The 26,615-nt window shown below is 45.9% G+C and overlaps 1 protein-coding gene across 1 annotated transcript in view; it reads left to right on the top strand.

The window, feature by feature from the left end:
• The first annotated feature begins 102 nt into the window (after window positions 1-102).
• The window catches only part of MYBBP1A (MYB binding protein 1a), a 56,230-nt gene continuing 29,717 nt past the window's right edge, over window positions 103-26,615 (top strand). Inside the window, exons 1-23 of the mRNA XM_054287098.1 lie at window positions 103-300; window positions 464-559; window positions 1,364-1,447; window positions 1,832-1,906; window positions 2,325-2,432; window positions 3,261-3,451; window positions 3,742-3,909; window positions 4,094-4,211; window positions 5,496-5,785; window positions 6,425-6,532; window positions 7,114-7,239; window positions 7,968-8,171; window positions 8,823-8,931; window positions 9,335-9,422; window positions 10,460-10,611; window positions 11,314-11,403; window positions 12,010-12,135; window positions 12,794-12,958; window positions 13,939-14,096; window positions 14,954-15,088; window positions 16,273-16,378; window positions 18,617-18,748; window positions 20,258-20,326. Of these exons, the coding sequence (XP_054143073.1) occupies window positions 103-300; window positions 464-559; window positions 1,364-1,447; window positions 1,832-1,906; window positions 2,325-2,432; window positions 3,261-3,451; window positions 3,742-3,909; window positions 4,094-4,211; window positions 5,496-5,785; window positions 6,425-6,532; window positions 7,114-7,239; window positions 7,968-8,171; window positions 8,823-8,931; window positions 9,335-9,422; window positions 10,460-10,611; window positions 11,314-11,403; window positions 12,010-12,135; window positions 12,794-12,958; window positions 13,939-14,096; window positions 14,954-15,088; window positions 16,273-16,378; window positions 18,617-18,748; window positions 20,258-20,326 (3,096 nt within the window). The remainder of the gene's footprint in view (window positions 301-463; window positions 560-1,363; window positions 1,448-1,831; window positions 1,907-2,324; window positions 2,433-3,260; window positions 3,452-3,741; window positions 3,910-4,093; window positions 4,212-5,495; window positions 5,786-6,424; window positions 6,533-7,113; window positions 7,240-7,967; window positions 8,172-8,822; window positions 8,932-9,334; window positions 9,423-10,459; window positions 10,612-11,313; window positions 11,404-12,009; window positions 12,136-12,793; window positions 12,959-13,938; window positions 14,097-14,953; window positions 15,089-16,272; window positions 16,379-18,616; window positions 18,749-20,257; window positions 20,327-26,615) is intronic.

Below are 26,615 nucleotides of genomic sequence, written 5' to 3' on the forward strand. Positions count from 1 at the left end.
GGAGCGCGGCTCACACGGCGGCCGAGCCCGTCCCGCGGCGGCCGCGCTGCCCCGGAAGAGGCGGAGCGGGCGGGCGGCCCCACGTGCGGCAGCGGTGGCGGCATGGCGGGGATGGAGCTCGGGGAGGACATGGAGCAGACGGAGCCGCGGGGCGGCGGCGCGGCGGTGACCGACCCCCGCGGGGTGCTGCGGCAGGGCCGCGCCTTCCTCGACTTCTTCTGGGACATCGCTAAGCCGGAGCAGGAGGTGCGGCTGGCGGCCACGGAGAGCCTCCTGCGGCACCTGCGGGAGGGCAAGAAGGTGAGGCGGGGGCCGGTGGGTGCGGGTGAGTGGCTCCTCACACGGCTCATCCCTGCGCTCCCGCTTGGGCAGTGCGGACGGGGCACGGGCCGGGTGCGGGGGTCCGGCGGCCGGGCCGCGCTCGGGGCAGCCCGGACACCGCCCAGCTCGGTCTCTCTTGCAGGATGATGAGCTCAAGTACACCCTGAAGCGGCTGGTGGAGGGGCTGGGAGCCACCCGCGAGGCCGCCCGCCCGGGCTTCAGCTTGGCCTTGGCGCAGGTCAGTGTTCCCCAGCGCGGGTCAGAACCGTCGGCAGCCTCTGTCCATGCTTGGGGTCACTTTTGCTGTCTGTGCAAGGCTGGAGGACTCCCTTCTGTGCGCATGGGAGGGAAGGCTCTCACAACAACCGTACTGGTTTTAAATGGTGCTACTCTGCTTTAGAAACGTACAAAGTTATGAAATATACCAATATCACATTCATACTACAGAAGTCAGTCCTGTTTCAAGGACTTTGATTTACAAATTTTGACCAAGATTTCCATTATTCTGCATTTAGTACTATTACTGCTACTTAAAACTGGCTTGCTCTTGGTCTTGGTTGGTTGATGTGGGATACCTGCCCTTCCTCTAGACCAGTCCCATCCAGCCTGGCCTTGAACATTTCCAGGGATGGGGCAGCCACAGCTTCTCTGGGTAACCTGTGCCAGAGCCTCACTGCCCTGACAGAGAATGATTTCTTCTTAATATCTAACCTAAACTGGCCTTCTGTTAATGTAAAGTCATTCCTCCTTGTCCTGGTACTCTGGGACTCCAGAGTCCCTCTGCAGCTGTCTTGGAGCCTCTTTAGGCACTGGGAGAAACTCTGAGCTCTCCCTGGAGCCTTCTCCAAGCTGCACAACCCCAGCTCTCCCAACCTGCTTCCTGTTCTATACATCTTTACTGATCTGGTTGTATTTATTCTGGCCTGATGAAGCAGCATGTCTGCTGCTGTGCTGAACAGCTCTTCAGCTCTGTTTTAGCTTAACCCAAGATAATGTCATGCAATGCAAGAACTGCAAACAAGTATTCCATCTCTGTCCTCAGGTTTTGCAGGCTTTTGAGGAAATTCCACTGTGCAGCATTTTGGAGCAGATAAAAGAAAAACACAATCTGGAAAAAGTGAAAAAAGTAAGTGAGCTCATGGCAGCATTTGCCAACTGCTACTTTAATTGTTCTCTATTCTTTGAAGTCTTGGTGGATAGTGTAGTTTTGGGGTTCATGTTAAAGCAAGTGACTGCGATGAAATAACACATATTTCTAGAAATTGGAAGTTGATGACATTGTCATCTGGCCCTGTTTTAGCTGAGATTTGTCAGTGTGATGAAGAGGTACTTTAGGACAGTTCTTAAACATTGTGCAGGGGTTGTTTTTCAGTATATTCTCTTCCCATGGTGGGGTGTTCAAGGCTGGATTTTCCTGCCATCTTGTTCCACTGATTGTGTAGCTGCATGTGAGCTCTAGTCTCTCAGGAAAGTAGATTTTTAGCTATTTTCTTTTTTTTTTCCCTTTCAGAAACTTGTGAGAAATGCAGCTTTTGGGAACTTTTTTGGAGTGATGGCTCTGTTCCAGTCTGGGCGGCTTGTGAAGGTAACACTGCTGTCAGGTGTGTCAGTTCTGCTCCTGGGGCTTTGATGTGGAAAGAGAATGACAGAGAAAGGCTGGGTCACTGGGTAATCCATGCAGTGGCACTTGAAGCATCAAGTTCAACATTTCTGTTGTGCCATCCATGGGCTCTTTGTGCCTTTTTAAAGTCTGTTCCTGAATAGAATGTAGGAGCTGTGTCAAATAGTGCAGGAGGCTTCTACCTCTCCTGGAGGGAAGGGATCTGTTGTCATATCCAGCTGGAAAACATAATTTTGGAAAAAGCTGAGTTGACCAATCAAGTAACAAAATCATGTTTCTTATTACAAGTAGGTATAAACATCCAAAGAGTGGATTATCACCTGAGCCTTCAGCTGAATTTCTGATCTATCTCCTCTGGTTTTGGCTTTTCTTTCCTTTGTAGGACCGGAAAGCTCTGCTGGAGAGCATCCAGCTTCTGCAGCAGCTGACAAATCACCAGACACATCTCAGAGATCTGCCACGCAAAACTCTCATTGACATCACCTCTGAGGTGCAGGCACAGCGTGGGGCTTGGGGCTTGTGGGGTGGGGGGAAGAGAGGGCTTGGCTTTGGGGTCAGATTTTCCTTTAGTTTGTTCATAGCTGGAAGTTTTAGGGGGTGTGGAAGAGTGTAAACTGTGGGAGCTGTCCCTGTGTTGCCTGTGGTTGTGTTCTGGGAAGGGTGCTCTGGTTTAGCTTGGTTTGGTTTCATCATGGACAACCCACAGCCTGTTGTTTCCCATTTAACTTGCTTGGATTATATGTTAGACCATGTGCTCCTTGGGACAGATGAATGCTGAAAACTCTGAACAGCAAACCACCTTTTTTATGTAGCAAACCTTGGGCCTAAGGTTGAACTTTGGGCTGTTGGGAATGAAATTATGCAGGGACAAGGAGTAAAGAGCTCAGAGTATGTAGTAAAAGAAAAGAATTTATTTCCTTTTTTAAAAGTGAATATTATTTGTAGACATGAAGACTAGCAGTGTTAAATAAAAAGAGAGAGTTTCCTTGTCCCTGGGTTGCCTGGCTGTACAGGCAGAGCAGTCAGACAGCAGGAGAACAATTGCAGCTGGAGTCAGTTGACCAGAATTGCTGTGTGATGACAGCATGCTGCCCTGCTCCCCATGGTTCAGCACCTGGGACTGTCTGGCAGTCATGGACACATCCATTATTTATTTTTCATTGTGTCACCATAAAGACTATTTCTAGAGTTTCCAGAGCACTGCAGGCTTTTAGTAAAATGTCCTCCAATGCAGATACTTTAATGTGCTTACTTCACTGCAAGTTAGTAAAATGCCCTCAGGTATTTCTTACATGCTCTCACCCTTGTTCCTGTCTAGGTACCTGAAACTGTGTTTGAGGAGGTCCTGTTTGACATCTTGCAAGGTGACCTCTCTTCAGCCTTCACATCTCCAGAGAACCTGCACCTTTTGCTTGTGGGCATGCAGAAATTCCCTGGTGTTCTGAAACCTAAAAAGCTGAAGAAGCTGTTTGGCTCATCTACTGTTGTAAATAAGGAAAATGTTTCCAGGTTAAGTTCTTAAATAAGGAGGATTAAATGAACATTATTTTCCTCTTGGCTAGGAGTGAGAGAAATGTGGCTGTGATTCTGATTCCTGCTTGTATTTGCCACTGTAGGTGCTGCAGAGGGTTAGGTGTTAATTGTTCTGCAGGTTCCCAAGTTACAGTTGTGTCATTTCTCCCAGGGGGCACAGCCTGCAGTTCTTGGGAAATGTTCTGTGTCTTTCAGCAGGATGAATTTGGCCTTCAGCAATTCCCTTTCAGGTCAGATCTCTCACATTATTTTATTTATTCTTCTAGACTTGTAGAGCTTCTGAAAAGTGCTGCCAAGTCTGAGAAGGAAGACAAGAAATTGCCCAGTGTAGTGTTTGATTTGCTCCAAGTTGCACTGAAGGAAGGTGCCTTTGAACTGTTCTGGAATGAAGTTGTGGAGAATGGGCTATTGAAGGAGAAATCAGGACCTGTCAGGTTTGTTTTAACATACACTGTTTGTGGTTTCCCATGTTACCCTTCTGTTTCTTGACCCAGAAGTTTTGACTTCATCTCCTTGCATGCTCCTGTACCTGCCCCAGCCCTTGCTGTCTGTCTTAGCCCTGGGTGTGGGTTTAGTGCTGTGCTTTACCCTGAGGGAATGTTCTTTGTTCCCCCTCAGTCACATGTGCTACCGATTGCTGGGCAGTGCCCTCCCCTCGCTGTCCCTGGAGCAGCTGCAGGTGGTTCTCAAGGGGAAGGTGATGCTGCACTATGGAGAACACGTGGTAGCAACTCAGGTAGGTCTTTGAACAGCTAAAGGCCGTGTCTTGAGCACAAGGAAGTCTCTGCCCCACTTCTAGTTTCAAATCATCTTGTATAAAAAAAGTTGATGTCATTTTAGACATTGAACTCTTACTAAAAGCAAGGTTAGTGTATTGGTTACAGTGGACTGAGTATAGCCTGTGTTTGATTGTCATTGCCTGTTTTAAGGGTATGGAAACTGTTCAGCACTGTCTCACCTGCTTTCATTGCTGCTGCCAGGAAGGCTCTGATGAGGGGGGAGGCAGAGCAAGGGCAGCCCTCAGCAAATTGACAGTGTCATGTGTTGTCCTTTAACAGTCCCTTTGCTTTTGTGTGTCCAGAAGCTGCTTTTTGTTTATTATTGTGCTGGATGTTGCATGAACATTGGAAGGCAAAGACAAAAAGGGACAACTCGTGCTTTTGTTTGTTAGTGCTTGTTTCAATAAGCACATCTGAGGTTTTAGCACAAAATTTATTTGGAATTGGACTTTGGAGCTCCTCTTCCTCTTTCCCTACTGGGAAGCAAGCAAACAACACAAGTCTGCAATAAAGAGAGGAAAAGTAAAAGGGGAGTACTGATAAAACTGGCTTTTAGCTTGGCTTTTTGTGGTAACACAATCCCAAACCTCCTCACATGTGCCCAGAAATAGTAGTTGTATCTTGGGAGAGATAGGTCTGTGTGATCTTCTTGTTCTGTTATCAGAGCAGCCATAGGTGTGTGGGTTTGCTCTGCAAATACTGCATACCATGGTGCCTGCCTAAATGGACCAGCTTTCTCCAGGATTTATCCACTGGCTTAGTAGTTTCCCTATTTCTTGCTTTTTGTGCTTGTTACAAAGTAAATTAGGCTGTGATCTTCCATGTGCTTCAAATTTTATTTGGTTCCTGTCAGAAATCCCTGAAGACAATGAGGCTAAATGGAAGAAGCTACTAATATTGTTGATGATGAGAGAATAGAAAAGGTCTTTGTTTGAATTTGATTCTGTTTTGTTTTGTTTCTTGACATAGGCTGTTTTGAGAAGTAAATGCTGTTACCTTGTTTATCCTTATGGGATTCTGGTGATTGTTGGAGATGGAGCTAGAAAAAGCTGGAGTCTGATATTTACTGGCAGTTTTCTTCCTGATTCCACGTTTTTAATCAACAAAGGAGTAAATAAACCTGATTCACTTGAGAGGTCCCTTCCAACCCAGGCCATTCTGTGATTCTATGATTTTTATTTACAGAGCCATTCAGTCTGAGTGTGAAGTTGCTGACCTGCTTCTTTGACCATGTTTTTCAGTCTCCCCAGGGATTTAAGTTTGCTGCAGAAATGGAGGGATACATAGATACATTTCTGAGTGGCTGCGATGACCCAGAGAGGCAGCTGGCTGTGATGATGGGCTTCTCTACCCTTACCAATCAAGGCAGGCCAGTGCTGTTGAGTGCTTCCAGGGTAGTGAAACACCTGCAGGCCGTGGCATTGCAAAAATACATCAGCTGGCTCAAGGACATGTTCCTCAGGCCAGACTTGGACTGCTGTTTAGACTTCTCAAGTAACCGGCAGAAACAGAACCGGCAAAACGCAGACATGTGAGTACGGGGTACTGCACCTTCCTCTCAGCATCTGCTGCTTCCCTTGCCATGAGTTCACAATTGTTTATTTCCTTTGTCTCAGGAAGTTTAGCCCCAGAATCTGACTCTTTCACTGGGATAAAATTCAACTCTGCAAATTCTGCAAGCATGTTGAGAACCAGCCTGCCCAAAGCAGACTGGATCACCAAAAGAGCATTTTCTCTTTTTCTAGTCCTGACAGTTGCTTTGGAGAATATGTCCCATGGCTTCCTCTTTCACTACAGCTTCTCAGGTCTTTGTAGGAATTGTGCCTCTCTTTTACCCGTGTGTTAGGCAGGCTGGCATTCAGGCCACGTTATGTGTTACCTGGCACCTGTAAACCTCACTCTACTGACTGCTGCAATTCTTGAAGTGCTTTTTGCTCATCTGCAGACTCTCTGTGGGATAAATAGATCACCTTTTGCATAGTAAAAAGCAAACTTGAGAAGATTATATCTCTTCTTTTGTACCTATTGCTTTGTTGCTACATAACTTTGCCAGTTTTAGTGTAAAGTCTCTAAAAATCTGTAAGCCACCTCCTGGTGCAGTGGATTGTGCAGTGTATTTGTGTTGGGTTAGTGTTCAAATTGCTGATTGTGTTCTCCTTCTTATTCAAAGAGCACAACAGAAGATTGCTCGATTGAGAAGATGGATCATGCACAGACTGGTTAACATCATTGAAAGTGCCACCAGAAAAGAGGAGAGCCTTGTGATGGACATTGCCAGGTGAGACTGATGTAAAGACACATGTGCTTGGGATAATTGTGTGTAGCTCAACAGCAGTATTCCAGATAAGCTGTCCCTATTACACTGGGCAAATCCAGTAGTGGAAATGCTCCATAATAAATCATTTAGGAGTCTAGGTTTTGTTTTCATACTTTCTGCATGATTGGACTAACCTGTGTCATAAGTAGTTGGCACTTAAAATCACATTAGTCCCATTTATTTTGAATAAATTTTCCATTCCTGCTTGCCTAAACTGCTTGAAGATAGTATTTTTAACATCAGGTCTTAATAAGTAATTATCTGTCACTTAAAGTGTCTTGGAGAGTATGACCCACATCTGACAGTCTTAGTATTGTCCTTTGTGGCCTTAGTGTTGGTGCTTCACTTTTGTGAAGTCCTGAGCATCTTGTTCTCTTCTTTACCCTATGTGTCTGGAGAAAACAGTCTCATTGTAAATAGTGCTTTTTTCAGTGTTTGACCTTCCTTGAATGTGGAACTGTTTGGTTTGCATGCATGGGCTGATTTTGCTTTGTTATGACCAATCTGGGTTTTCATTCTGTTCCTATTTCTGTCTGTTCTAGGTTTTGCTTCTTCCATGCTTTCTTTGTTGCTAAGAAGAAGAATTCCCAGGTAGCTGAGGCTGGTGTTCTTCCATCAGAGCCCCTGAATGAACGGGATCATACAGAGACAGAAAACTACTTCTTTGGGTAAGGATTTGATTGCAGGCTTTAGGCTTGGAAATTTCTCTTTTTTTCCTGAGGATAAAATAAGCTTGTGAATGGTGGGGCAAGGAGTTTGGAATGGTAGGCTGCTGTTGGAACATTTCTTTGACTCCAGCACCAGGAAATGGCTTTTTTATGGAGATGGATTTTTCAAAGATTGTGTTTTGTCCATGACAAACGAGTATATCTGGGATAATGAGTAGATGTGAGATGATATGGCAGGTGTGGAGTTGAGCTCATACTGCTTTTCCCCATAGTATTTTCATTGCCTCTATTGCAAACTGGAAGGGGAAGGATCCAGGAGGGAGGTGCTGGGGTTATGCTGTTGGATTTCTGGCCCCTCTGTGTGTGAGGTGCTGGTGACTCCACAGCCCTCCCTGTGCTAAGGAAGATAGAGTTGGTAATAGATGCTTTTAGATGATTGCCAAACCTCAGTAGAAGGAAAGCAGAGGACATGGTGGGACACAGAGTGAGAAGCAACTGAGATTGATAGTGTCTTTGAGAGCACCAGGTGGTTTGGGGCCACCATGATAATGAGCTCTACACTGCTGTCTTGGCCAGATGTGTGGGTTGAAAGTTGGGCACTGTCAGTCTGGGCTGCAGTGAGTGACCAGAGCTCTGGGATGAGAGTGCTTTGCTGGTGGGTATTACTTTGGTAAGCAGGAACAGGCCATTTGGTTCCTCTGACAATAACATGGTGTCTTTCTTTGCAGGTTACTTCAGACATTAAACACCCTGCCTGTCTTGGGGGATACAGCAAAGGCTGCAGCCTTGAGAGAGAAGCATGTCCATGGTGTGACTGCAGATGGGAAACTGTGGATCTTTCTCCTTGTTGAGTATGCCAACAAGCTGCTCTCCACTGAGCATGTCAAAGCTGTGAAACCTTTTACCGAGGAACAGAGGGATATCTGGGAGAGGTGAGATGATTGGGAAACTGGGTGCTGGGTTGGTGCAGTGAGAAAGGTGGGAGCCCTGATCTTGGTTTCTCTTTAGGACAAGGAGATGTTGTGTTCTCTTTGCCTCGTGGTGTTTTGGTTGCTGTAGCACAGCCATTTCACAGGCAGTGGCAGTTGGTTTTGTTCCCTTTGAGTATCCTGCACCTGACTGGGTTTCAGAGTATCTTTCTGTTTCTTTTCACCCCATTCCTTTCTTCCTCTTCCTCTTCCTTCTATGTGTTAACTATGTGATAGCCATATCCTTTTCTATTTTTGCTCATAGTCCTTCTCCCAAACATGATTGTAACCGTCTGCTCATCTTTTCTCTAAATAATGCCTGTACAAACATCTCAGTGATTCTTTTCTGAGAGTCTTTTTGACTCCCTGTAAAGGTCTAGCCTTGGCTGTGATATTAGGAGTGTAGTCTGTGCATAAGTGCAGTTTTTTTATAACCCACATTCAGTCAGATACTATTATTGGGTTAAGATTGTGTGCTAAAAGAGAATCCAATGCCAAGAGATGAAATGTTAAGTACACAAAACAGTACTCTAGTTTTGGTCATGTTTTTAGTCTGGTCATATGGGATGATTTGCTGTTGTAATTGTGAACACTCAGAGAGGTTTCTTTCTTCAGAACACTTCAGTCTGTGAAGAATCTGCAGAAAAAGGAAAACAAATCAGACAGTGCCAAAGTTGGTGCTTTCCAACAACTTCTGCTTTCAATGGCCATTCATCTTTTCAAGGTAACATCTCTGATGAATACTTCTCTAGTATAGAATAGGCTGATAATAGCTGGGCTTCCTGAACACCAAGATGAGGAGTTTCTCTGTGTTCAGAGATCCAGCCTTTCAGAACCTCTGGCTTCTGAAAGTGGGCAACTGGCAGCTAATAAGCTGTGATTCTTACACTCTCTGTAGACATGTAGTGGGCAAAGCTTGGCCTGACCATTAGTTTTGCCCTTGATTTGCTGCTGACTGGAGCAATTTTTACTTAATTTCATGGGGGCTTTTTTGCAAAAGAGTTGCAGTAGGTGATTGTATATTTGTACCTGTTTAGAGTGATCCTTAGATTTGGAGCATGTTCCTTCTGTTGTTGTTGGTAGTGGGGAGTTCTGAGCCTGTTTCTTGTCTGCTTGTGATCAAACAGAATCAGTCTGAAACAGTGGAGGTTCTGAGTGACCTTCTGAACTGCACAGAGAAGGCCTTCAGCAAAGAAGCCAAGAAGAAGAAGGCTGGTGAGTCCTTCCTTCAGAAAGAAAGGGAGTGGGATTGTTAGTGGTCTGCCAAGGCAGTTTGCACTCTGCACTGGTTCTGGCTTGATGCACTTACCCCAGGGGAATTCCTTCTTCATTCTCTTTCCATTCTAAGTCCTGTGCTCCAGCTCTCTGTGTGCACTGTCAGTGGGTTGTGTTCCTGTGTGCCTGGGAAGGAGAGCTGAACTCCACAGCTGCCCTTGTTTGGGTGAGCACTCCAAGGGAGTTCATTCTCCTTGAGGCACTGCTCTGTGTGGGCCAGAGGCTGGTGCTGACCTGGTGGTGTCTGCCTGGCAGAGCTGTGGGCTTGAACACCCAGCAGGCATCAAACAGGTGTCCTTCTTAGCTTGAGTTCTGAGCAAGCAGAATGTGTCCTCTGTGTGAACACAGCATGTTTGGAGATGGAGGCTGGTCCTTGTTTAGGGCCTTTGGACCCTCTAGGTTGGGACTTGACCAGGAAAAAACTTGGCTTGATCTTTTGATTTCCTCTCCAACTGTGCTCTTGTTCTCCTGAGATCTGTGTAAATCAATTTGAAGGCACTGTGAAAATAAAAGCTGTAATTCTTTGGTAGTTTGGTTGGTTGTAGAGCAGGATTCCCAAACTTTTGGACTAAAGGACGAATTTCAAATGCCATCACTTCTCATGGGCTGCTGGGACTTCTGATTTCACTGGAGACACTATAAAATGCACATACTTTTGCTGACCAGCTGCTTTAATGTGACCAAGTAGGTGCCAGGCAACTTGCAGAACTGCTAATCTAAGTAATGATTTAATAAATAGTAGCTTTTGTTACCTGGTAAGCCTTTGCAGAAAAAGGAAAACAATGGTCAAAAGACCATTTCAAACATGTTTCTCCCTGTGGTTTCTCCCTCCCAGCCTTCTGGTCTGTGTTGCTGAGTGGTACTTTTAAGAGTCAGCTAGAAGGACAATTTTAATTTTTATTCCTTGGTGAATTTTTCTGTATTTCTTACTGATATACCAATGCCTCTTCCTGCCATTGTTTGTTTGTCCTGTGCAGACAGCTCAGAGCCAGGATGGGTTGAGGTGATGGTGGAAATCCTTCTCTCCCTCCTTGCCCAGCCCAGCCTTCTCTTACGTCGGATTTCCAAGAGTGTGTTTGTGTGGATTTGCCCCAGCCTGACCAAGAGGGGCTTGCAGCTCATCTTGGATGTAAGTGAGGCACTCACAGGGCCTTGCACTGTTTGCCTGTTTTGTCCCTAACTCATGTATGTACAAGCATGTCTCAATTTTAGGTTTAATTTAAGTCTACTTGATTTAGGAAATGTGTGCTACTGAATTTGAGCTGTAATTTAGAGAGAGTTTAGGCTATTTTTTGTTTTTGTGGGGGAGGAGTTTGGTTGTTTTTTTTTTACAGGAGCCTGAGATCTGCTAACTTCAAGCTGTATTATTTGATAGTTTTAGGCTGAAGAAATTCCTGGGTCAGTTTATATAACTGGTAGATTTTATATGTGTGTATAAATGGTAAAATTTCTTTTACTTAGAAAGGTTGTTTTTTCATAGAGGTGCTAAAAATAAGTGACACTAAAAATCTGAATTGGTCATACCACTAAGAAAGGTGATTCCTGCTGAAAAAATAATATGTGGATTGCAAACATGGGCTGTCAGGTAATTTGTGATGAACCTAATACTTCATTTGGAACAAGCCAAGGTGTGTGATGCCACCAGCCTCTTCAGTTTTCTCCACCTTTTTTGTTACTTACAGAAAGAACTTGGCATGTTAACAAGCAGAAAGTTGATGCCCTTACTTAAAATTCCATTATTCACCTGGTTTACTGTGCTGTAATTTTTGTCTGTTATACACAAGAAATGGTTAAAAACAAAACAAAAAACACAAGTCCCTTTTTTTTGTAGGTTTTTGACCCTAACCAGGAGCAAAATGAAGAAAGTGCAGTCGTTGTGATGGAAGAATCAAACAAAAAGACCAAATCTGCCCAGGACATGGTAATTGTGCCATTGCCAGTCACAAACACTCCTCATATCCTCAATATTGAATGGTTCTCCTGAGCTGTGTTAATAGATTAACATAATTTCTCTACTTGAGGAAAATGGCTGTTGCTCTATTAAGGTTTATTTAAAGGTTCAACACACAAATGGCTTGTTGGAAGTGCATGCTTGAGTCTCTTGGCCTGCAGTTGTAGGTGTGGCTGGTTGAAGAGATGCCTTTCTGAGAAGAAATAGCTGCATCCTGATAGGAGCACAGGCCTGTCCTTTCTGCAGCCACAGAATCATGGCTGTGGTGCACAGCCAGCTGGATTCCAGATCTCACATTTTTAAGGACTGTAGATACTTAAGTCATGAAGCATTACAGGCATCAGCAGAGAGGAGGGTCACATGGGAGCTGTTCCTTGGAAGCTTCTCTTTGATCCTTATTTAATGTGACAGAGAAGTCTGTATTGTATTCCACTTTAGCCCTTGTGGAGACCTGGTACCCCATTTTCTGAGGTGTCTCTACTTGAAGGAAGGCAGGAGGGGAGGGTTGAGGTTTTATTTCTGAGAATTGAGTTGAGCTTGTGTGGTGGGTTCAGGAGATGAACTTCCCTTTCTTAGGATGAAGAAGGAAGCGAGGACTCCTCAGATGAAGACAACAGTGACAGTGAAGATGAGGAGAATGAAGAAGTTGATGATAATTTTCGCAGTCAGCTGATGAAAGTTCTCCAAGGAGGGAGTTCTTTGGTATGTTTTCACTGCCTACCTTGATACAAATACCAGGAGGTTGGGATGGTGCCTGAACTCATGCTGTCTTGGCCCTTGCATCATCTTTGTATGGCACTTGAAACACTCATGGTGTTAGGTGAGCTCTGGGAATAAGTCACTTGTCCTTTTATTTATTGTTCATATATCTTGAGCACTTTAGCTTGTTCAGTCTAGCCTGACACAGCTTGTGCTCCTGCCTGTAATAAATGAGATTGATGAGAGCTAAAGCACTGAGATACTGTTATGTGTGCTGGCTGGCCTGTGTGGAGGAGTGTTCCCTTAAGGCCACTCTGGAGACTTACTGTAGCAGTGATAGAGTTTGATTTAATGATCCCAATAAAGGTTGCAGACATAGCAACATATGAACCTCTTTACTGAAGGAGGAACAGCACAGAGGGAGTCAGGTCAAAACCTCAGCCTCTTTCCTCTCCTGATTCTCTCTACAGCAGCCAGATTATTTGATGGGAGATATAAGTGAGATTTCTCATGGGTCTGAGCAGCTGTGTTCCCTCCCTGCAGTATTATTCAGGATTAGCTACACCCCTGCTGGAGTCTGGTCTTGGCTCTGGTTCCCTCCCCACTGTCCTTTTGAAGTATTTGAGTTGATGTGTTAGGTTTTCTCTCCTAAAATCAAAAGGAAGAAGATAAGAGTGATGAAGAGCTGGATGATGAGGCTATGATGGCCCTTGACAAGAACATCTCAGCCCTTTTTGCTGAGCAGCAGAAACGGATCCAGGCAAAGAAAGATGAGAAGGACAGAATGAGGAAAGAGAAGATCCTGCGGAGGGATTTCAAGGCTAAGGTGGGAGACAAATGTTTGTGTGAAGACCTCTGCTTTAGTAGCATGTCAGTTGAAGCCTGTGAATGCTGTGAGCTACCTGGGACATTCACCTATGTCATTAGCCCCTGGAAGCTGGGACTGGATTGTTCTGCCTTTGTACAGCACCTGGCACAACACTGTTGGGTTCCGTGAGTGGGGCTTCACAGGCCTGTTTGAAAACCAGGATTGTGCTGTCAAAAAGTGCACCATGGGTTTCATTTGCTGATCTGAAATGCTTAAACTGATAAGATCCTTTCCTGCAGCTATCCAAGGGTGCCTGTCAGTTTTGCTTTTTTTTTAACTGGACAAACTTGGTGTTCCTTAATGCTTGAAGTGCCTCGGATCATTTTGCAACATGAGCTTTTTTTGCCAGTAAAATTGGGGGTTTTGCTAAACCCCCTGGTTGGTTGTGACTGTAATGCTGAGGTCAGGCCGCCTGGTGTCAGCATGGACCTTCTGGGACATTCCAGCATCCAGAGACAGCTCCAGCTGCTCCCAGGCAGAAATGGGAGTCAGGAGTCAGTTAGCCAAGGCTGAACAGGGAAGTGAGCCAGTGGCTCTACTGCATTTCCCTCCTGATGCTGTTCTATAAAAATGCTGATTTTATGCTGGTGCACTGTGTATTTCAAGGGAGCTTGCAGGGGTGAGATCTTCAGTCAGTGGTGCTGACAGGGACCTGTGCCAAGTGACACTGATTCTTGTAACTCTTCTTTCTGAATAGTGTCACTGCACAAAATACAGTTGGAACCAACAGTCAACTCTCCATCTTCAGTTTCAAATTTTAATTTTCAGTTTCCCATGCCTTAACAGTAGAAATTGTACCAGAATGTGTACAGATTTCAGCTGTAAATAATTTTTTCAGTCCCCTCCAGCTGCTCCCCAGCCTATTGGTAGGTGCTCTGGGTAAATCCATCTTGTTTCCCTGTCTGCTGTACTCCTCACATGGATAACTGTGTTTGCAGGTGTTGGATCTGATCGATGTGTTCCTGGTTAAGCAAGCAGAGAACCCCTTGGTGTTTGATATCATTGAGCCCCTGCTTCAGTTGATTGAACAGTGCATGAGCTCAGACTCTGACAAGCAGGAGGTGGATTTCCTCCAGAAAACAGCTAGTATCTTCAAGTAAGTGTCCTTGGACCTCCAGCTAACAGAAGATGGCTTTTGATAAACAGCTGTGGTATTGGTTGAACACCAGGAGCTGCTGTTTCTAAGGTTGAAGGCAATTGCTATGCTTAGATTGTGTAGGTTAGATTATCAGCACCACACACATACACAGTGCTTAGTCATAACCTGCAGGAAAGGAATTAGGATCTGCATTTTCTCGGCTAAAGGACTTGAAGTGTCAAACCTGTTTGCAGGTGGAACCCTCAAGAACAAACACAGGTACTGCAGGTATGGAGCCATGTCACTGAGTACCTCCTTGGGCGTCTGACCTCTGGGTCAGACCATGCAACAACTCCCAAGGCTTACAGACTTGCTGCTGTGGCTGGAACAAACTCTCAGCAAGTGATTTCTGAGACAGGCAGAGTGCAAATTCTCTGTTCAGGGCCAGAAGTGAGGGATGATACCAGCTGGACAGACATAATGCATGCTGTGTCACATGTGTCCTCTGTGCACCACTTCTTGACATCCTCAGCACTCTCTAAAGCATTTTCAGTGCTGCTATCTCCCCAGTTGAGAAGCAGTTGTGAAGTAATAAGCTTGAAGTGGTCAGTGCTCTTTGTGGGAGCTCTGAAGGAAACTGAAGGAAAGTCAGCTCTGATGCCTGAATTTGTGCTTGAAGGTGAAGGATGTTCAGAGTCCTCACCCTTCTTGGCACAGCCATGTGCTGCAGGGCTTGTCTGCTCAGTACCTAGCTAGCATTGTTTGTCACCACTCACTGTGTCCTGGTTTTGCTCTCTCTCACCCTGCTAAGTGCTCAGTGCTCCTGGCTATGTGCTCCCAGAGCTCTGTATGTTTGTGTTTGTTTCACTGTGCAGGAACTCGCTGTGCCGCAACAAGCAGTACTGCAAGAGAGTGGCCTCCCTGCAGGAGGATGTGCATGCCTTGCTGCAGAGACTGGTCAAGAGAGCCTGCAAGCACACTGACTCTGCAGTGGCTCTCTACTACTTCAGGTGAGTGTTCACAAGGAGCTTCTCCACTGATGCTGTGACATCTGAGCAGGTGTGGTGATGTGTGTTTAGAGGTCTGGGAAGCAAGAGCCTTGCAGAAGGCTTCATACCAGCATCTGTGTCTTACATAAGGACTAGTCATTCCTGGCAGTCTGAAGCATTTTCAAATATGTCTATTTTTTGGTGATTGTCTTTTATAGCTTCTATGATACAGAAATGGTCTGGTACAGCTCTGCTGCTGTGGTGGGAAGTGCGTTCTTGAGGCTTCCTCTGGGAGTAATGCAGTGTGTGTGCTTCAGTGGGGGATGAGTGTATTTCCTAATCAACCTGTGATGATTGTTCTTTAAATGCAGCGTTTACTGTCTCCATGATAGCAAAATGAGGGCAATAGCCATCTAGTCCTGACTGTACATACCAATATTTTCTCCTTTGCTGTAGAATAGAGGAAAATTAGGATAAGCCAGATACATATTTGTTAGAAAGATGAGTGATCTTGCTGTTCTGTGGTCTAGATAAGAGTGCTATTTACCAGCTTGCTCTCTAGTGATATGCAGCCAGTTTCATGAGGACTTTCATACTCAATCTGGGATTTTTCAGCTCAGCTGTGTGTACAGTGGGTACCATGTTGCATGGTCAACCCAGTTCCATTGGACATTGTTGGCTCTGCAGCACATCTCCCCCATGGCTGTGCAGGAACCTTGGTACCTCTAGCAACATGGGGCTGGCTGTGTGTGCTGCATGGTTCCCTGACAGCTTCCCAGCAGTGCCCAATAAATACTGCATTTTCCACAAGCACAGAGGTCTGCATGCTCTCCCAATGGAGAGTTCTCCAGCCTGAGTTCTCCAGCACATGGCAGCTGAGGCCATGCTGCAGCCCTGGCTGAGCTGTGCAGGCTCAGAAATCCTGGGCAAGGTGCAGAACTCCTCCAGCAGTGCCAGTCAGAAGCATGAGCTTGAGGAAACCAGGCTGATAGTGGAGATATCTGACTGTGATGACACAAAATTATTTAGTTTCCTAAGATTTCTTTGTCTTTATGTCTGGCCAGAGTGGGTTAGACTGAGAGAAGGGACCCTATCAAATTCTGTAACCATCTTTGCTACAGAGGAAGCTGCCTGTGCCTCTTGGCCTTAGGTAGCTTCACTGTGGCACTGTGGTAACTGCTGTGTTCCCCCCTTTTCTTTTACAGTGCCTCATTGTACCTGCTCAAAGTGTTGAAAGGAAACACATCCTCAACTGCTCCTCCCCCTGAGCCTGAGAAACAGAATGACAGCAAAGCAAAGCAGGCATGTCAGGTAAGACATGAGGCTGCTCCTGGGGATGTGTTTTTGTCAGTGAAGCTGCAGTACCTGGTTTTGCAGGTGGGCCTTCCTTGTTCATTGTCACTGGGCCTGTTGTTTGCAGTACCTGTCTGCCTGATTTCCATGACACTGGGAAGTTCCCCATCCCTTTCTGGCCCTCACCCTCCTGGCTTTCACCCTTTCCTGCCTGCTTGCCCATAGGCACAGGGGCTGCTGATTCAGTGGATCCAGGTTGATGTCCAGAGAAGCCTCATGTGTATTTGTGCTGTTCTCCCTAATTTGCTGTTTTTTCCATTAAACTCCTGGCAGTCACTCTTGAGTTTTTTCCAGAGGGTGCTGGGGAGCAGGAAGATACAGAACAGTGGTGGATGAGAGTAAACTCCTATTCCCCTGAGGTTTGGGCTAAGGTGAAGGGTGAAGAGTGTGTGGAGCAGCCCTGATTTTGGTGGTAGTTGTTTGGAGGGAGGCTTCATCTGATTGTGCTGCAGGTGTCCATTACTAGGAGACTCTTAGTCTGATCCCCTTTCACCCACTGTCTGTGCTGCATTTCACTGGTCTCAGAGTGGGTGAGCCTTTATATTGGGCAGCCCACTCCAGTCACCTCCACTAGAAACTCAGCAAGCAGTGTCTCAGTCTCAGCAGCTGACCCTGGCCTTGCCTCTGAACCCCTCACACTGATCACAGGAATAGTGCCTTCATCTTGCTGACATCTTGTGGGGTAGAAAAATAAACAGAGCTCCCTCATGGAACTTAACACACATGGAATTACTGCTGGAGGCTGAAAGGACAGCCAGTGTTTCTAGGGCTTAGGGAGAGGTGGAGGGTGTTAACCCAGGTTGCTTTTGTGCAGTGCTGGGCCTTTTGTGAAAGAAAAACAAAATGGGAGATCTGGGAGAATATAAGCAACATACTTAACTTTGAGGCTAAAGTGAGGCATGCTTCAGAGCATCCTTGTGCAGTTTCACAGGGAAACCTCTTATTCCAGTGGGAGCAGAGCTCTGGTCCTGGCCAGGCAGGGACAGAGCCAGCAGCTGACATGAGCTGCCAGTTTGAGGGAAATGACAGCTCAGTTCATGTCATGCTGCTGATGACTGACACTGTGTTGAGGCCAGGGAGGTTTTGCAGGGGGGAACCAGAGACAGAGGTGTTGTGTGTTTCCAATGACCTGTGCTCTGTGAGCACAATTTGGAGTTTTTTAATAAGCAGGAAAGTGGAACTAGAGCAGGCACTAGGATGCAGTAGCCAGATTTATGGAAAAACTATAGAAGAATTTTTTTTCAGTAAATATATGCATGGAAGGAGAAATCTTTTCCTTCCAGATGTGTGTCTCAAATAAGTGCTAAGTAGAGACACTCCACTAGAAAAACAGGTCATATTTCAAGATCCATCTTTATTCCATTTTAGCCTTTAGTGTTCAGCTGCAGGAGCAGTGGGAGTTTGACCTGAGAACAGGACACCACATTAACTTGGCTTTAGATTTCCATGGGGCTGTGGAAAAATTCCTTGGGCAGAGGTTCACTGCTGTGAAGATTACAGCTTTTTTCCTCCTGGGCCTGAATTTTTCACTCTTCCCAAAGAGCAGTACCTCGCTGGCAGAGTGAGAACAGTCAGGAATGTTGGGATGCAGTGCTCCACACTTGGCTCTTCAGTGCCTCCTGTTTGTTTAGATCCATGTAGCCTGAGCAGGTTGCTGTGTGTCTGGGATTCTCGTTGCCCACCAGAGGGGGATATTGGAGCATGGACACAGTTTTGGGATTGCTGGATCCCTGATCAGTGCTAGGGCTTGTCTGCTGAGTACCTAGGAGTCCTGGACATAGGTGCTGAGTGTGTGTAGATACAGATATGTACATACACTGAAATCTACAGGCACAAGTAGCTCTTCAGCTGAGAACAAACACCATCTGCACAGCCCAGCTACTGCAGGATGGGCTTGCAGTGCCCTGTGAGCCTTGTGTACTACACATGCCAACCACAAACCTAGAGCACAGCCCCACACTACGTGGAGTGTGTGTAGTCCTGCTAGGAAGCTGTGCTGCCCTTCAGTGACAAGGTCCTATGAGAGAGCATATTTGGGGCCCACTTGGCTGTTTATTCATGGTTCTGTGTCATATCTTAAGCATAACTAGTTGTTGGGAAAACCTCTTAGAACTGATGAAAATTGATTTATTCACTGTTAGTGATTCATTCTTGTGTTTCACTGGAAATGCTTTTATTTTGTTTTCTTCCCTCCAGCTTTTGAACCCAGGCTGTTTGAACGTGAAGAAGGTGGCTGCTGTCTATCAGCAGGCACTGACCCACTTCCTCAGCAAAAGGAACAGTCCCCTCACATGCTCCATGTTCCATGATCTCTTCAAACGCTTCCCAGTAAGTGCTGATGGCTCTGTTGTCTTCTGCTGGCTCCAAAGTATGATTATAATTGTGGGCAAAGTGGGGAGAGAAACTTCTCTGTTGTATTGCAGACTTTAGAAATTGCTGTGAGGTTTCCTTGGGTTTTCACCTGCTCAGACTCTTAAACTCAGACTCAGTTTTTATAACAACACTGCAGGAGGCCAGGATCTTATTTATGGTTTGGACTGGGATACTCCATGCAGAAAGCAGGTGAACAGCAGGCTGCTCTTTAAAACATAGCCTAAGAAGCTTTAATTTTTTCCAGTATTCAAGAAAACATGGATGAGCAAGGTTTGCACAAAGGCAAAACAGGTCACCTTGTTTGAGCAACCAGTGTAACTCCTCTCCAGCTCTGCTCCCACTGCATGCTCAGTTTCTCAGCTTTCTTCCAGGAAGGCTGAGGAGTGTGAAGTCTAATTGGAATCTAATCTTCAAGCCTGATATTCAGACAGTGCAAGTGTCTGAAATGTTTGATGTATTTCCTGCAAGCTTGACCCAAGCCTGGGGCTGGTCTCCTCTATGAGGACAGCCAGTTTTTAAGGAACAGGCCATGGGCCTGAATGTCATACAAATCTTCAGGGGTTTTTAGGTCAGAGCAAACTAGAGACAGCTGCCAGAAGCCCTTTCTCCAAACCTTGTAGAATTGATGTCTGATGTGAGGGTGGGAGGAGATGTAACTGGGGCAGGATGCTTTCAGGCTGAGGACTCCATCCAGGAGAGAGTTCTGCTTGCCAGGTTTCTTAGGACACCAGCCCACCATGCCTTGTACCTGAGTTTGAGAAATGGAGGGAGAGCAGGGCTGTGTGTTGCCCACATGAACAGAAAACTTAAGATCCAGTCTGCAGATTTCTAAAACCTCTAGATTTCATATAACTGTTCCTTGTAGAATTATCTTCTAAAATCACCACATCCACATGTCTTCCTAAATACCTCCAGGGATGGTGACTCAACCATTTCCCTGAGAAGCCTTTGCCAGTGCCTGACAACCCTTTCAGTGAAGAGATTGTTCCTTATACCTCATGTAAACCTCCCCATGTGCAACTTTAGGTCCTTTCCTTTTGTCCTGTCATTTGTTCCCTGGGAGAAGAGACCAGCCCACACCTGGCTACAACTCAACATGTTCTTCTTGCCTGGGACTGGAGCTGTGCTCAGTGTGAACAGACACTACAGAAGGTGTCAGCCAGATGCAGACTTTAGTTTTCACTTAGCAGAACACAGGGAGTGCAAAATGCTTGCCTGATTTTTCCAGGTGAAAAGAGGTGAAGAGTTTTGCTGCTGCTTTTTGTTGTGATCAAGATTTCACTCAGAGCTGGTGTGAGAAAAGCTGTTAATTTTCAAATAAACTGTTGCTGATTTCTGGGCATTTCTCTTTCTTGTGTCATTTTCTTCTTACTCAGGAGGCTGTGTAAAATATAGACTGTTCTGCTTGAAAAACAAATCTGTCAGCAAACCGCTAATGAGAGACTGTGTCTTTCTTTGTTACAGATCATGTGCAAGCCATTAGTAGATACTCTGGTTGAGTTTATCACAGCAGCAGCCAGGCAACATCAGCAGGTAAGAATGAAAGTAAACAAACAAAGCTGTATAGGAGTCAATCAGAGAAGTAACTTAAACATGGCAGCTCAGATGATTTTTAATATGTTTATAATGTGCTTTTAGGGCTGCCCAGTTTTGAGAGTGGCTTTTGCAAACACTGCCTTGGAAGTGCCACACAATATATCCACAGTCATGGGGGTTCTTTGGTAGCATCTCCTTCAAAAACTGCCTGCAGCTCTTGGGGTTGAGGCCTGATTGTGGTAGGGGCTGATTTCACTTGCTTATTCCTTGATTACCTCCTTGGTAAGATATTCCTTGGTATTAATGGAGTCTGCCTTAGTCCCTGCCTCCTCATGCTACCTCAGGGTCAGGTTCTTGAGTCTGTTGTCCTTGCTATCTGTCCTGCATTTTAAAGTCTGTGTGCTGCTGTATTTAGTTGAAAACCACCTGTACCACAGATCTGATTTTTGATGTTTGGTTGCCTGTGCCTGACTAACACAAAATTAGTGGAGCCTTATCAATAAAACATTGCAGGGTGAGTGCACAGCTCAGTGTTCTGGAGCAGGGAATGAGGCCTGTCTGGATTTTCCCTGCACTGAGGGTTGACTTTCACACAGTTAATAACCAAAACCCCTCTGGGCCAGTAGCACTGTCTCAAACTATCCCAGCCCCCAGCTGTACCCTGTGTCTGTCCCCTGCAGAAGTGCATCCTAGATTGATGTCCCTGTGTCAGAAATAGCTGGTTTATTGTTTCTGATCATTGGAGGGAATGTGAAGGGGTAGGTATGTGCCTACAGTAGGGTTGCATTACATTGTCAGTGTAAATTGCAGTTCAGACTTTTTTACCCAACAGGAATGGCTTTGCTTTAAAGAAGACAAAAAAAAAAAGAGATTGACTTGAGCTATTAATAATTTCAGTGGATGGTAATGAGGATGTGTTACACAAACAACAAATTAATTGTAAGGCACATACTTGATCCCATCCTCAAGAGACCAGAACAGCATCCCAAGCAGACAGCTCCATTATGTGCAGCTTCCATTATCTTTATCTCTCCACAGGGAACAGCATTCTCCTTCTTCCAGGGCTTCCACCAAGCTGCTTGAGCTTTGTTTGCAGAGCCTGTTTGCCTGTGGGTGGGAGGAGTAGGGGAGGACATGTGGAGTGTGTGGGAGCTGGGCACAGAACATGGATAATACTGCTGTTCAAACAAAGGCACATGGAGAGTGAGCAGGAAAGCCTGTGCAGCTTGGACTTGCAGCTTTACATTTTTTACACACTGCTTCCTTTTCAGGAATTTTGGCTTCCCAGCATCAAATGTCCAGTTTGTCAGGTCTTCAGTTAAATTTTCCCACTGATTCTCATTGCAAATGTGTTTTGGTGGTATCCTAGTGGGGAGGGTAGGAGTCAGGCTAGGTGGGTACAAATGGCAAAGTGATGTGGGTGAAGCAGGGGGGTAACTTCTCCCTGGCAGCCTCAGGGAAAATGAGGTGGGAGGACTCAGTTTCCAAAAGGGCTGTGCTAACTCAAGGGTCCTGAAAACACCAAAGCTCTCAATACTCTCAAATTCAGAGTATTTGGCCAGCCCTGATGACTGAGAGGCAGGTAGGGTCATCTTCCACTTTTAGCCCTGAATATTGGCTTGTAATCATTAAACTAGCTTAGTCCCAGGGACTGGAGGCTTAATTCCTGTTCTGACACTCCTCTTGTTAGTGCTGATTGTTCTGGGTATGGCTGCTGCATCTATGGACAGCTGATCCCACAGGGATTCTGATTTCCTGGCTGTGCAGCTTCAGCAGGGTGTCCCAGGGCCACACCAGCTGGGAAGGGCCATGCTCTGCACAGGAGGTGGAGGCTCAGCCCTGGGCAGGTGTTTTGTGTTGGCCTGATAACAAACCCTGGGGCTCTGGGCCAGCACAACTGCTGGCCACCATCCCAGCCAGCCTGGGGAGAAGGAGATGCACCTTCAGCTTGAGCTTTAAGGTAGCTGTAAATAAAATGAAAATGATTTGTGAAGAGGATATCAGGAGGCTGTTCCTTTCTCCTCATCCTGTATACCTGGAAGTTTGTGAGAGCAGCATGGAGGCAGGGGATCTGTTCCACAGCTCCTCTCAACCAGACTGGGCCCTCTTTTTAGAGCCTCTAAGTAAGACCTTGTGGCCACTTCTCCTACTTTGGGAAGCTCTGCTCTTGCTGGGACCTCTAGTGTAAAGTTAAACTTGGTCATTAAGTGATTCCCCTGGACCAGCCTGGTTCTGATGTTTGCAGAACATTGTGTACAGCAAGAATGGGGTCTGGTTAAGAAACAACAAACCTGGACTGTGTGTGCCCTGTTGTTCCTGTGTCAAACTCAGTTTCTGGGCACAGGCAGCAGAGAAGATCTGTGGGAAATGCAGGAGCCATTGAGATGCTGCTCAGCTTGGAGAGGAGCAGCCTGGCCTCTCCATCCCCAGCCATTTGTCCTGGGTACCTCCCTGCCTGCTGCCCAGGTGTTCCTGCATTTACATCACAAAATGGGACATGAGGCTGATTGGCTGAACTTACCTTGCCCTTGCACACACAATTTTTCTCCCCCTTTTGCCATGTTAGAGTTAACTTCAGTCAGTTCACTTAGAGCAGAGGGACAGTCTGTGCAGGGGCAGGAGTGTCTGGGTGAAAGCTGTGATTTATTTCATCAGAGGCAGGGCTCATTAACATGAAATTACAGCTTCTGTGAAGTCAGTATTAGAATATGGTAAAGGAGAGAACAATCTCATACAAATGTGAACTGTTGGCTGTAGCTGATGACCCAGGTAACTGGGTCCTGCACTGCTGCAGCCTTTCTGTGCATCCTGTGTCCCTTGGTCACCTCTAAAGCCTGGAGAGCAGCAAACCCTCAGTGGCAGTGCTGTGTCTTTAAAGCAGAGGTGTTTGTAGCTATTGGATGGGTGTTCCATGTCTTTCTGAGATCTACTTTCCTTTGGCCTGGGTGTTTGCTGTAGACTGTTTTGGAGATATTTCAAGGTTGCATCTTGATGCAGAGTTTACCAAAAGAAAAGAAAGCTTTAAAACTTTAGCTGGTGTGACTGACATTGTCATTTCCTCTGACACTGTTCCTACATGCCTAAAGGAGCAGTGAGGTTTCTCAGCTCCATGTTGAAGTTATTTGTGAGATAAAACAACACTTTAGAGGGGCTGAGAGCTCTCAAGGCAGTTTTGAGTGTGGCTCACAGTGATTGGGTTGGTTTTCTCAGCAGTAAGCTCAACCTGTGTAACAAGTTTTAAACTGGAAAGGTGAATTTGCAGTGGTGTTACTGGGACTGAAGCTTGTACCTGTGGCCAAGTTCTGCTCCTCTGATGTCACTACTGGGGCACAGATGCCTGCAGGAGACAGAAATGCAGCAGTTTCCCTGGAAAAGGAAAAAGATGGAGAGATTGATGTTATTTGTGAGTGGGGAAACAAAGGCAAGGGATGTTTTAACCAGAGAAGGGGGGTTGTCCCCCCACCCTGAATTAATTTATTACCTGTTTAAGCCTCTACATCAGAAAGATACAAGATGTGTGTGACAGTGGGTCTGCAAAACCACCTTGTTCCAGGCAGTTCATGCTTCTCAGCTGGATTCCTCACCCACTGTGAGGCCACCCTGGCTGCAGGACCCTGGGACTCTGCTCTGCTAGCTCAGATGCATTGTGCCTGTGGCAGCTGCTGCTCTGAATGCTCAGTGATGTTGGCTGGCCTGTTTTCAAACTCTGCCTTTCTTCAAGTGGGAAGTTTTAAGTCCCAAACATGCCTGTGTGAAAGCTAAAATGCTTCAGGCTTTAAAAAAATAGTGTTTGGTTGTCACTCATTTATTGAACTGAGGAATCTGGTGGGGTTTGTGATGGTTTGGGTGGGTTTTTTTTGTTTGTTTTGTTTTGTTTGTGGCCGTTTTAATTTTGTTTTTTTCTACAGTAGCAGTCGGGATGCCTTTCACAAACTTTTGTTGATCCTTGCCATCCCATATGTATATTAAACCAACATAAAACTTAAGGCTGCACTTTCTTCTCAGAATATGGCCTGCCTCATCCCTGCCATGTGTCCCTGCAGTGCTCTCTGTTGTAGAAAGAAGTGACTAGAAACTCTTGATTGCAAGCAGCAGCTGTGAAGCTTTTCAAGAGGACCTTTAGAGTGGGAGAAGTGCTACAAGTTAAAGTAAAAAAAGGAAGAAAGAGGTAAAGAATGGCTTTGTAGTGCAGTCTAATCTAAGTTGTTGAATGCAGTTCTGCAGACTGAGGTCCTAAGAATCAGTCACACTGTGACCTTGTCCCTGCAGAAATGTCTTCAGTGGCAGAGAATGGGGTCAGTGCCACATGACAATGTTTGGGTACATCCAGGCAGGTCTGAGAGCTTTCCCTCACACACAAGGTGCCACAGCAGAGTGAAGGGCAGCTGCCATTCCTGGGGGGCAGTGACCAGGCACACACTGCTGCTCTGAGTGCTCAAATGGCAGCTGGGGAAAGAGACCCAGGGATAACTGGAATGGGAAAATGACACTGGAGCTTGCATTGTCCCTCTGCGTTGTCCTGGTGCCAGGGGATTGTGGTATCTGGCACAGAAACCTCCCTGGCAGGGCAATTAGCCAGCAGAAAGTGTGTGGTGCTGACAGCATGGGGGAGATTGTGCTGTTCCATGGATGAGGGATGTTCCTGTCAGCCTGATGTCCTCCACAAGCACCAAACATACTCTCTCAAATTCTGTGTGTGAGCTGGTCCTCACTTCCCCCTCTCATAGGACAATTCATTCTTACTGCTGCAGTTGCTTTCCAGGAGAGCTTGACCTTCAGATTTCCTTGTGCCTGTTTCAGTGGGTGTAGTGTTGCTCTCTCAATATGCACAAAAGCCTGGTTTTTCAGTTTGTGCTGATGGAGCATAAAGCAAGGATCAAGATGTGTTTAATTTATGATTATTGCATGACTCAGCTACATACCAGAACCCTCCTGAGCCTTAGGTGAGGAATGTCTTCCTGGTTTATTTTTAGCTGTGTTGGTCTGATGAGCAGAGCTACAGTAACATTTAATTCTGTAATTGTGCAGTCCTGGGCTGCTGCAGCACAAACCCCTCCGTGCTGCACTGGTGATTGTGGTGAGGTTCTCACTGCAGTATCCCCATTTATGGGCATTGGATGGTCCATGAAGTAGTGTTTGTACCCTAAAAGCTCTCTGTGAGTGTGAGGATCAGGTGTAGAAGGAGAAGTGTGGCTCCCTGCGCTGCAGTCCCCAGCTGTGCTGCTGGTGCTGGTTCCTGCAGGCCAGGGCACCTGCCAGCTCCCAGCTGGAGCACAGCCTCTCTGGAAGCCTGGCCTGGCACAGCTGTGCTTTTCCCTCAGAACTCCAGCTTGCTGCCCAGCAGTGTCAGAGCCAGTTTGGAAATGAGCACTAATAAATGAGAATTACTGCTGCCAGGAGTAAGGTGCTGCCTCCATCTTGCTCGTGGCAGACACTTAAAGCATCTTTTATTGTGAAACTTTTTCCATGGGTTTACAGAAATGCTTTCATATCCATCCCTTGTTCTTTTCCTTTGGGAAAGGCACTGGGAGTGCACACATCAACACAATTGCTGAGAGCCTCTGCAATTACTTTTGCACTGTGGTCACACATCCATTTGAATACATTCCTGCCTTCTTATTTACATTCAAAGCTCTATTGATTGAGGATGTTGCAGTAGCTGGAAGCATAATGAGGATGTATTTGTCCATCAAGTGAGTTTATTTTCTGTGATTTGGCTGGAACTCTGCAGAGCTGATGTAAGTGCAGAGCTGTCATGAAACTAATAAAAGTAATTTTACTTAGTGTGGAAATGAGAATGGGCACTGAGACAGAGTTCAGAATGTCATCTTATGTCATACAGATTCATTAGTATTTCAGAATGTGTTTTTATAAAGCTGTCTGTGTCAAGGAACCCTTTAAGATCTATTTGATAGAGGGTGTATTTTAGATAAGTTGCTAATTAATCTTGGTGCTTTGGCAGTCTCCCCAAAGGGATCAAACATCTATAGACAGAATTTTACAGAACTGAAGCAGGTCTGTGCCAGAGCTGCCATCACCAGAAGGGTAAAATATGATCCCAAATTCCTGCCAAAGAGGTCTTGGCTGGTTGACAGTTGTCCTTCTGAACACTCTATGTTCTATGTAAGTTAAAAATTAATTAAACTTTAATACAGCAAGAGCAGTGAAAGTGCTGCAAAGCCCCAGAAGCCAGCACCCCTCTGTGTGAGTGTTTGGGAGTATTTCACTTCCTGCTGGGGGAGATGAATGGATCCCCACATTAATGCACCATGCCCTGCCTGAGTGC

Source organism: Melozone crissalis, unplaced genomic scaffold (assembly GCF_028551555.1).
Source record: "Melozone crissalis strain CALT ecotype California unplaced genomic scaffold, PUWL_Pcris_2 ptg000057l_1, whole genome shotgun sequence".
Lineage (NCBI taxonomy): Eukaryota > Metazoa > Chordata > Aves > Passeriformes > Passerellidae > Melozone > Melozone crissalis.